The 11,255-nt window shown below is 40.8% G+C and overlaps 4 protein-coding genes across 4 annotated transcripts; all 4 read left to right on the plus strand.

Annotated features, from left to right (window-relative positions):
* The first annotated feature begins 571 nt into the window (after positions 1-571).
* Positions 572-1,372, plus strand: LOC101315155 (F-box/LRR-repeat protein 20-like). Its single transcript, XM_004301783.1, has one exon. The coding sequence runs from the start codon at positions 572-574 to the stop codon at positions 1,370-1,372; it is 801 nt and encodes a 266-aa protein (XP_004301831.1).
* A 589-nt stretch (positions 1,373-1,961) lies between these two features.
* LOC101315442 (F-box/LRR-repeat protein 20-like) lies at positions 1,962-3,093 on the plus strand. The gene is made up of 2 exons (XM_004301784.1): positions 1,962-2,298; positions 2,396-3,093. The coding sequence occupies exons 1-2, from the start codon at positions 1,962-1,964 to the stop codon at positions 3,091-3,093; spliced, it is 1,035 nt and encodes a 344-aa protein (XP_004301832.1).
* Positions 3,094-7,292: 4,199 nt separating this feature from the next.
* On the plus strand, positions 7,293-8,429 carry LOC101290962 (F-box/LRR-repeat protein 20-like). Its single transcript, XM_004301785.1, has one exon. It carries the CDS (start codon positions 7,293-7,295, stop codon positions 8,427-8,429), a length of 1,137 nt encoding a protein of 378 aa, XP_004301833.1.
* Positions 8,430-9,741: 1,312 nt separating this feature from the next.
* Positions 9,742-10,482, plus strand: LOC101291251 (F-box/LRR-repeat protein 4-like). Its single transcript, XM_004301786.1, has one exon. It carries the CDS (start codon positions 9,742-9,744, stop codon positions 10,480-10,482), a length of 741 nt encoding a protein of 246 aa, XP_004301834.1.
* The last annotated feature ends 773 nt before the right edge of the window (positions 10,483-11,255 follow it).

Below are 11,255 nucleotides of genomic sequence, written 5' to 3' on the forward strand. Positions count from 1 at the left end.
ATGTGAATGCATACCTTACAGCTACCCGCAATATGTTTGGCAATCTGTCAAGAACAATAAGAAACCTAAATTCCTCATCAACAGAGTCCATTAATATACCGTAACCTCTCACCATTTAGTGAAGAAGACGCAAAGAAATGGCAGAGAAGAATTAGTACCATAAGCTTTTGCTACAAGCTTTTGCTACAGAGCCTGCAATCTATTTCAGGTTACATACTAAGTACAGCATCTAGACACAAAACCAAAACCATTAAACTGGGCCAGCAAAAACAAAGCCTACATACAATGTAAAGCCCAAAACCATCAAGACACAAAAACACATAAAAGGGTTAGGCCACTCTCACTCCCTCACTCACTCAAAACCTAGCCGTCCCTCTCTTCTTCTCAAGGGTCGGATACTTTCGATCTTCCCCTAATCGTGCTTCAAGAATTCCCTCCATGATGACTACTTCAGCTTCAGGCCCCTTCGTTCGGTAGCTGCCAGCCGTCGAAGATCCTCGTCAGGTTCATTTCTCATTTTTCCTGATTTGTTTCATTTTCAGCACATAGAGTAGCAAAGAGCTAGGGGAAGATGGGTGAGCAACCCAAGAGGAAATCAGGGATATTTGCATCGTTGAGCGACGATTTGCTTGGCCAAGTTGTTAACAAGGTCAAGGATAAACAAGACAGAAAATCATTCTCCGAGGTCTGCAAGCAATGGCTTAAAGTGGAAGGTCTAGACCGATCATGGCTTACCGTTTATGTTAGAGATCCCATGATTCCGCTTCCTGCACTAACTAGACTCCCAAATATAGTCAGTTTAGCAGTATGGGAATGCAGGCCCCACACCAACCTTGAATTCATATCCCATACATGTCCCAAAATCGAGAGCATCATGATTGAATGTAGAGATGAGAAGCAAACAGGTGATGGTGGTGTTTTGAGCCCCAAAGGTCTATCTGCTTTGGGAGAAGGGTGTCCCAAATTGTCCCATGTTGAGATTATGGGGCTAAATGCAATAGGGAATTCTGGAGTTGTTGAGCTTGTACATTCAGCACATAACTTGAAGTCCCTGCTTTTTCTAAGCAATAAGTTGATATCAGATGAAGCCCTCAGAGGAATTGGGTCCGCATCTTCCATTAGCATTTTAGAGTTGAATGATTGTGATGACATTACCAATGAGGGACTGGCTTATTTGGCGAATGGATCTACCTCGAAAACCCTCAAGAAATTAATCATTGAGTGCCTTTGTAGGAGTAAAATCACTGATACCGGTGTCGAGATTTTGCGCAAAATGTGTAGCCTGGAGCACCTGGAATTGTCCATTTGGGGCACAACCGCCACAACGAGTCGAATCACTGATATTGGAGGTGTGGGAATCGCTGCCATTTGAACCCTCAAGAAATTGACATTGAATTTTCTGGACGTGTCAGACACTACCATGGTCACGCTTGCTCAGAATTGCCACAACTTGGAGAGACTTGATATAAGGGGTTGTGAAAAGGTAACTGTAGCTGGCATTTGTGCATTTTGCTGTCATAAGTGCTTGAAATGCCTTGTATTGGACAAGTTTAAGATCAATCTTTCTGATGTGGAGCGGATAGTGTTTGGATGCCCGTCCTTGAAATCTGTTGTGGTGGATTACCGCATGAGGCTTGATCCAACTTGGAGCATTGAATTGATGCACGAGAAAACTAGAAAAGTTGTTAAGTTTGTAGAAGATTGTTGTCTTGATGATATCTAGTTTCTGAACTTTTATGTTTAAGTTAGCAGATTGTGCTTACCCTTATAGTTTGGGATTCTGCAAACTTTTCCCAAGTGGGACAAGGATTTGTAATGAGTTTTGGGCACATGTAGAGAATATATTGATAAGAGTTGGAAAATTCTAAAGTTCATCATTGTCCATGGCAGATGGGTTCATATCTCACTTTTCGTGGTTGTTTAATTTGAGCACATAGACTAGCTAAGAATTAGGGGAGGAGATGAGTGTACACACCAGGAAGAAGACATCTGGGATATTTGCATCATTAAGCGACGATTTACTTGGCCTAGTGATTAACAAGGTCAAGGACAAACGAGACAGAAAATCGTTTTCCGAGGTCTGCAAGCAATGGTTCAAAGTGGAAGGTCTAGACCGATCAAAGCTTATCTTTTATGTTAACGATCCCGGGTTTTCGCTTTCTTCACTAGCTAGATTCCCAAAAATAGTCACTTTGACACTATTGGGTTGCAAGTTCGACATCGACCTTGAATTCATAGCTCAAACATGTCCCAGAATCGAGCGCATCATGATTGTAGGTAGGGATGTTGAGCTAAAAGGTGATGCTGGTGTTTTTGAACCCAAAAGGTGTATGTGCTTTGGGAGAAGGGTGTCCCAGATTGTCCCATGTTCATATTATGGGGCTAAATGCAATAGGGAATTCTGGAGTTGTTGAGCTTGTACATTCAGCACGTAAGTTGAAGTCCCTGATTTTGATAAACACTAAGTTGATATCAGATGGAGCCCTCAGTGGAATTGGGTCTACATCTTCTATTAGCATTTTAGAGTTGATAAATTGTTGTAACATTACCGATGAGGGATTGGCTTCTTTGGCGAATGGATCTATCTCGAAAACCCTCAAAAAATTAATCATTGCAGGCCCTATAAGGAGTAAATTCTGTAAAATCACTGATACCGGGATCAAGATTTTGTGCAAAATGTGTTGCCTGGAGTACCTGAAATTGTCCTTTTGGGGGACAACAAGTCGAATCACTGATATTGGAGGTGTGGGAATCGCTGCCATTCAAACCCTCAAGGACTTGACATTGAATTTTCTCGACGTGTCAGACCTTACCATGGTCACGCTTGCTCAAAATTGCCGCAACTTGGAGATACTCGATATAAGGGGTTGCCAAAAGGTGACTGGAGCTGGCATTTGTGCATTTTGCAGTCACAAGTGCTTGAAGAGCCTTAATTTGGACTATTTAATGATCAATCTTTCTGATGTGGAACAGATAGTGTTTGGATGCCCGTCATTGGATTCTGTTTTGGTGGACTCACGCAGGAGGCGTGATCCAACTTGGAACGATGAATTAATGCAAAACAAAACTAGAAAAGTTGTTAAATTTGTTTGAAGTTATGCTCTTGATATGTAGCTGCAGCCTGCAGGACTTCTATGTTCTATGATATTTACTTAGTAGATTGTTCTTACCCGTGTTATAGTTAAGGGTTTTGCAATCTTTTCCAGTGGGAGAAAAATTTTAAATGACTTTTGAGCACATGTAGATGATATTTAATGAAAAAAAAGTTGGAAATTTCAAACTTCTCCATTGTCAGGAACTTCCCAGATGCATTCATGGAGACTGTCTTCTCCACCGGGTTTTTGTTGGCCCCAACATCTTTTTCCTGCTGTTTCTTAGCTTGTACTAGTTTGGATATTATTGTTGAGTTATTCTTAGTGTTCATGGCTGTTCATGTCTCATTTGTCTGCTAAGATTAAAATGAACTGCAGTCTGCTGTTGGCCTGATGCTATGCTCTAAATATAGATATTGCAATTTGGTTCAAGTTTTCATGTGTCATTTGTCTGCTAAGATTAGAATGAACTGCAGTCTGCCGTTGCTATGCTCTGCTTGCTATAGATATTGCAATTTGGAGCTCAATAACCGAAAATAATTCACGGAGGACATCAAACATGGTATATCCTCCTCCTAACTTAGCTGTTAGATGGTGACGCTATGTTCTTGATAGCAGGTTAGCAACACTATTTGAGTAACAAGAACCATTACTATGCTTCAAATTATTTAGCACAGTTTTGCCTAAAATTGATAACTATGTTGGGCGTTGGCTGTGAGCCTGTGACTATATGCATATTAGATTACTGAACCTCTTATTTGCATAACATGAATAACAATTTTGAGGCTTCATTTTCATGATAAGCAACTACATTTCGGAATTCTCATTATATATCACAAGAAAAGGCAGAGGACAACCCACAAACTATAATATGGAGCTTCACTGAGCAATATGCCGTACTTGGGTGCACTACTGACTACTGAGATCTCGTCTACTTGAAGGATCGTAGGCCACCAGTTCCAACGTTGGATTAAGAAATGGTGATTGTGAAGAAGGTAACTACCTTAGGAGATGCCACTGGTGAAACTGTTGGATTTTTAGGAGATGCCACTGGTGAAATTCCACTGTAATCTTCTGTCATCTGCGTAGATATTGCAGCTTGGATTCTGCTTTGTTCTTGCGGCTGCTGCTTGTTATGGACATCTCCTTTGGCACTGACTTGCCCGAGGAATAAGTAGGTCACTGAGCCTTCTAATTTGCACAGCATGAATTAATATTATGGGGTTTCATTTCGTGATTTATGTATACGTACGATCTTGATCGGATTAGAATCAGGAGTCGATCGACAATTATTTGTCTATGATTTGAGAACATGAGTGCATGCATGAGATACCAATTCCACTATTGCAGAAGGAAACATCAAACTCATTCTGCGGTAAAAGTAGTAAAAAAAAATTAAAAAAAAAATTTATACGCCAAGCCTGTAAAGTTAAAATCCAACAAGAAATAAAACTCAAACCCAAATCGAACACGGACGTAAAACTCAAACCCCTATGCAAGAAATATCGTCAGGTTTACTTCTGAAATTGTTTCTGGTTCCTTTAGTTCTTCGTTGTTCGAAACTATCAGAGAATAAAGATGGTAACCACACCACGCCAAAAACAAATCAGGGAGAATTAATTCCATGCTGAACGACGATTTACTTGGCCTGATCCTTGACAAAATCAAGCACAGAAAAGGTAGAGGCTCGTTCTCGCGTTCTCGCAGGTGTGCAAGCAATGGTTAAGAGTGCGATGTCTAAACAGAAGATCACTTAGGGTTCTCCACAACATCCCGGTAAGAAAACTAACTAGATTCCCAGATTTAGTCGATTTCAGAACAAGGAGGCTTACCGCACTAAGAAAGAAGACAAATGAAAACGCTTGGTATTCTCCACGCGTACGGGGCGATGACCGCCTCATCTCGATAGCCAAAGCATGTCCCAAACTCGAGACTTTGATGGTTGGCTATGATAACTTCAAAGAACAGGTCCATAAAGATGGCCTTTTGGGGCCAACAGGTATGAATGCTTTGGCAAATGGGTGTCCCAAATTGTCTACGCTTCTGTTTTGTGGAGGAAAGGTGGTGGGAAATCCTGCAGTTGATGAGCTTTGTCACTCAGCACATAATTTAAAGGCTTTGTGTTTCCGTGACATTGAGCTAATTTCTGACCAAACACTGAGCAATTGGGTCGTCTTCCATAAGCACCTTGGAGTTGGTACGTTGTGATAACGTTACTGATTTGGGATTATGGTTTTTGGCAAATGGTTCTACCTCAAAAACCCTTAGGAAATTGGTCCTCCAGAATTGCCATAAAATCACTGAAACCGGGGTCGAGCTATTACGCAACATGTGTAGCTTGGAGCACCTGGCATTGTCACGTTCGGTGTGGAGTGAGTGCACTGATACTGGAGTCGTGGCAATTTCCGCAATTCGAACCCTAAAGGAATTGAGATTGACTAATATTCATATTATGGACCTATCAGACCATATCATGGTTGCTCTTGCCGAGAATTGTAGCAAATTAGAAACACTTGATTTAGAGCAATGTAGGGTAACTGGAGCTGGTATTCATGCATTTTCAGGTCATAAATGCTTGAAGCATCTTTCAGTATAGTATGATTCATCAGCCAACTTTGATCTATCTGATCGATGTGGAACGCTTAGCGCTTGGATGCCCGTCATTGAAGTCTGTTGTATTGCACAAGTTGTTAAAAAGTGGTTTTGAAACGATGCACGAGAACGCCAGAAGAATCATAAAATTTGAATGCTTCTCTATTCTTCCCCCTTTCAGCACCACAATTTAATTAGATAAATTCAACATGATGATTTCACGTTCTCTAGAGCACTAAAGGGTAAGTGCAAGATGCAGATTGAGTAAATAACTAAATATTATATAGTGATTTACTGATTTTAATCATTGATTATAGTGTTTACTCTCGATTTGATCATGTTCACCGACGCCCATGATGATTAGCTACATGTTATGCCAGCTTTGATTACATTTCTTGATGTCAAAAAGACCTTTTATAATAGTTTTTTGTTGTTGTTCTGATTAGTGATTTCTGAATGAAATGGATCATCTTCTATTTATTTGCATATTTTCTGACGCTGTCACACTGGGTGTGTGTTTGTAACTGATAGTAAAGATGGTTGCTTTATATTTATCGTAATTTTCTGTCTTCATGGGTGAATAAGCATTTTGCCACAGAGTATGCTCGTCATCAAATGAAGCCTCAGAATTTTGTTATTCTTGTTATGCAAATTCAAGGTTCAATCTCCAATCTAATTTGCATATAGCTACAACCAACATAGTTACTTTCTTTCAGGCAATTGTATCAATTTTAGGCCAAAATTTGCTACGTTGAGCATGGCTTCATTTGATGATGAGCAACTACATTTTGAAATTCTCATTATATATCACAATGAAAGGCAGAGGACAACCCACAAACTATATGGAGCTTCACTAAGCAATCTGCTACTTGGGTACTGGGATTTATTCTACTTGAAGGATCGTACGCAGCACCTGTTTAGGAAAGGGTGATTGTTAAGGAGTTAGTGATATATGTATGGGACTGTAGGAATTTTAAGCGATGCAACTAGTGAAACTCTGCTGTAAATCTGTATACAGTCAAACGTTAACCAGTGAACCAAAAAAGAAGGAATGAAAGCTAATTAGACAACTATGAACTTGATGCAGTTGCTGGCAGTTAACACATCTGAACCATTTAGAACTATTAAGCTAAGATAGACTTGCTGATGAACGTGCTGCAAATATTTACATACCGATGCGAAGAACACAATGGTTAAAATGTAACTACATTCCTACCCTAGTTTCTGCCAGGCAATCTTGACACAAAACACTTGCAAACAGTCCTTGACACATCGATTATGGCACGAAGAATTTTCATAAGAAAACAGCATCAATAGAAATATGTCATCGTCAACATTACTTTTAGGTAACGAAGTGGGCCAAAAAAAGCCTATATGTAAAGCCCAAAACCAGATCTAGAAACAAGACATGAAGAAGAGTTAGGCCACCCTCACTCCCTCACTCTCACTCAAAACCTAGCCGTCCCCTCTCTTCCTCTCAAGGGTCGGCCGGAGTCGGAGAATAACAATTCCGTAGCTGCCGGCGTCGAAGTTCCTACTCAGGTTCATTTCTCGTTGTTCCTAATTGTTTCATTTTCAGCACATAGAGTAGCAGAGAATTAGGGGAAGATGGGTGTGCAACCCAAAAAGAAATCAGGGATATTCACAACGTTAAGCGATGATTTACTTGGCCAAGTTGTTAACAAGGTCAAGGACAAAGAAGATAGAAAGTCGTTTTCCGAGGTCTGCAAGCAATGGTTCAAAGTGGAAGGTCTAGACCGATCATCACTTATCCTTAATTTTTCCAAGCCTGGGTTTTCGCTTCCTGTACCATCTAGATTCCCAAATCTAATCAGTTTGGCAGTATGGGATTGCAAGACCCACACTGACCTTGAATTCATAGCCCAAAATTGTCCCAAACTCGAGAGCATCATGATTGAATGCAGAGAGGAGAAGCAAAACGGTGATGATGGTGGCATTTTGAGCCCGAAAGGACTACGTGCTTTGGGAGAAGGGTGTCCCAGATTATCCAAAGTTGAGATTTACGGGCCTAATGCAGTAGGGGATTCTGGAGTTGCTGAGCTTTTACATTCAACACATAACTTGGAGACCCTAGTTTTTTTAAACAATCAGTTGATATCAGTAGCAGCCCTCAGAGCAATTGGGTCCACATCTTCTATTAGCTCTTTAGAGTTAATGTTTTGTTATAACATTACTGATGAGGGATTGGCTTTTTTGGCGAATGGATCTATCTCAAAGACCCTCAAGGAATTGATCATTGAGACTGGCACTAAAATCACTGATGCTGGGGTCGACCTTTTGCGCAAAATGTGTAGCCTGGAGCACCTGGAATTGTCCTGCGAGGGAGAAAGCAACAAAATCACTGATATTGGAGGTGTGGGAATCTCTGCAATTCGAACCCTCAAGGAATTAAGATTGGATAATGTGGACGTGTCAGACCCTACCATGGTCGCGCTTGCACAGAATTGTCGCAACTTGGAGACACTTGATATAGGGGGTTGTGAAAAGGTAACTGGAGCTGGCATTTGTGCATTTTGCAATCACAAGTGCTTGAAGAGGCTTAATTTGGACAAGTTAAAGATCAGTCTTTCTGATGTGGAACGGCTAGTGCTTGGATGCCCGTCCTTGAAATCTGTTGTGGTGGAATCACGCAGGAGGCTTGATCCGACTTGGAGCAAGAAATTGATGCAAGACAGAACTAGAAAAGTTGTTAAATTTGTTGAAAGTTATGCTCTTGATATGTAACTGCAGCCTGTAGGAGTTTTATGTTCTATGATATTCACTTAGCAGACTGTGCTTATCCATGTTATGGTTTCGGATTTTGCAAACCTTTTCTTGTGGGAGAAAGAGTTGAAATGACTTTTGAGCACATGTAGATGATATTTCATGAATAGAAGTTGGAAAATTCAGAACTTCTTCATTGTCTTTTCCTGCTGTTTCTTAGCTTCTACTAGTTCTGGACACCATCTTTATGTTATTCTTAGTGTTCATGGCTCAAGTTCTTATGTGTTATTTGTCTGCTGTTGGCCTGTTGCTATGCTCTACTTGCTATAGATATTGCAATTTTGTTCAACTTTTCATGTCTTATTTGTCTGCTAAGATTAAAATGAACTGTGATCTGCTGTTGTTATGCAAAGCTTGCCATGGCAAGTTGGAGCTCAATAACCGAAAATATCTCTCGGAGGACATCATACATGGTATATCTTCCTCCTAGTTTAGCTGCTAGATGGTGCCGCTATGTTCTTGATCGAAAGTTAGCAACATTAACAAGAGCCACGACTTTGCTTGAAATTATCAAGCACAGTTTGGCCTAAAAATTGATAACTATGTTGGCTCTGACTATATGCATATTAGATTGTTATTCTTCTTATTAGCATAACAAGAATAACAATTTTGTGGCTTCATTTTCATGATGAGCAACTACATTTTGAAATTCTCATTATATATCACAAGGAAAAGCAGAGGACAACCCACAGCATAATATGGAGCTTCACTAAGCAATACATGAAGAAATACAAATAAAAGCCTAAGAGAGAGAGGATTAAATGAAAGCCTCAATCTTTGAAGTTTTACTACTTGCAGATCACAAAAGCTTTAACTGAGAGAGGATTGACTGCAAATTCAGGTACCAACAAGAACTCGTCGGCGGAGGTTTCTTTCGAGCTGACAGAAAAACTTTTTATACCTTTTTAATTTGTTTTTGTACCTTTTTAATTTTTATTTTCAAACCATTGGGCTGCTTGTGCCTAAGGCGGTTAGGCGGATAAGATGCACGGCTAGGCGGTCACGATGGTAATCGGGCCTAGCGGGGTTGTGAGGCCCACCATTTAAAGACCAAATTGAGATCTACAAATAAAAGAAACGGTCTCTGGCCAGTCTGACTTGGTCCCTCTGTTAATCTGTAGCTCTCTCAAGGTCGGAGTCGGCGTCGTAGACTTTCAGTCTTCCCTCAATAATTCCGCGGCTGCCGGCGTCGAAGACCCTCGTCAGGTTCATTTCTCACTTTTCGTGGTTGTTTTATTTGAGCACATAGAGTAGCAGAGAATTAGGGGAAGAGATGGGTGTACACACCAAGAAGAAATCAGGGATATTTTCGTCATTAAGCGACGATTTACTTGGCCTAGTGATTAACAAGGTCAAGGACAAACGAGACAGAAAATCGTTTTCCGAGGTCTGCAAGCAATGGTTCAAAGTGGAAGGTCTAGACCGATCAAAGCTTATCCTTTATGTTAACGATCCCGGGTCTTCGCTTTCTGTACTAACTAGATTCCCAAATATTGTCACTTTGTGGCTGTTGGGTTGCAATACTCACCCCGACCTTGAATTCGTAGCTCAAACATGTCCCAGAATCGAGCGCATCATGATTGAATGTAGAGATGAGAAGCAAACAGGTGATGGTGGTGTTTTGAACCCCAAAGGTCTATGTGGTTTGGGAGAAGGGTGTCCCAGATTGTCCCATGTTGAGATCATGGGGCTAAATGCAATAGGGAATTCTGGAGTTGTTGAGCTTGTACATTCAGCACATAACTTGGAGTCCCTTGTTTTGCTAAACAATAAGTTGATATCAAATGAAGCCCTCAGAGGAATTGGGTCCGCATCTTCCATTAGCATTTTACAGCTAATACGTTGCGATAACGTTACTGATGAGGGATTGGCTTTTTTGGCGAATGGATCTACCTCAAAAACCCTCAAGAAATTGAACCTTGAGTGTTGCCCTAAAATTACTGATACTGGGGTCGACCTTTTGCGCAAAATGTGTAGCCTGGAGCATCTGAAAATTTCCGAGTCGAATCACTGATATTGGAGGTTTGGGAATCTCTGCAATTCTAACCCTAAAGGTTTTGATATTGAGGCATCTGGACGTGTCAGACCCTACCATGGTCGCTCTTGCACAGAATTGCCGCAACTTGGAGATACTTGATATAGGGCGTTGTGACAAGGTAACTGGAGCTGGCATATGTGCATTTTGCAGTCACAAGTGCTTGAAACGCCTTAAATTGGACGAGTTAAAGATCAATCTTTCTGATGTGGAACGCGTAGTGTTTGGATGCCCGTCATTGGATTCTGTTGTGGTGGATTCACGCAGGAGGTCTGATCCAACTTGGAGCGATGAATTGATGCAAGACAGAACTAGAAAAGTTGTTAAGTTTGTAGATCGTGCTTACTCCATTCTTATTGTCTGATTTTGCAAACTTTGCCAGGTGGGAAAGAATTTGTAACGAGCACAAGTAGTTGATATATTATGAAAAAAGTTGGAAATTTTTCATTGTCAGGAACTTTCCATAGAGACTCTTCTTCTCTGGGTTTTTGTTGAGCTTTCTTCTGCTGTTTCTTAGCTTGCATTATGGGGACCAGTGTTATTCTTGGTGTCATAGTTTTTATGGTTCAGATTTTCATGTCGCATTTGTCTGCTAAGATAACACTGAAGTGCAGTCTGCTGCTGCTATGCTCCGCTAGTTATAGATATTGCAGCTTGGATTCTGCTCTGTTCTTGCTGCTGCTGATTGTTATGGACATCTTCATTGGCTCACTGGGAGTGACTTGGCAAGAGAGAGAGCTCATATTTCAGAC

The sequence above is a fragment of the Fragaria vesca genome, linkage group LG5 (assembly GCF_000184155.1).
Source record: "Fragaria vesca subsp. vesca linkage group LG5, FraVesHawaii_1.0, whole genome shotgun sequence".
Lineage (NCBI taxonomy): Eukaryota > Viridiplantae > Streptophyta > Magnoliopsida > Rosales > Rosaceae > Fragaria > Fragaria vesca.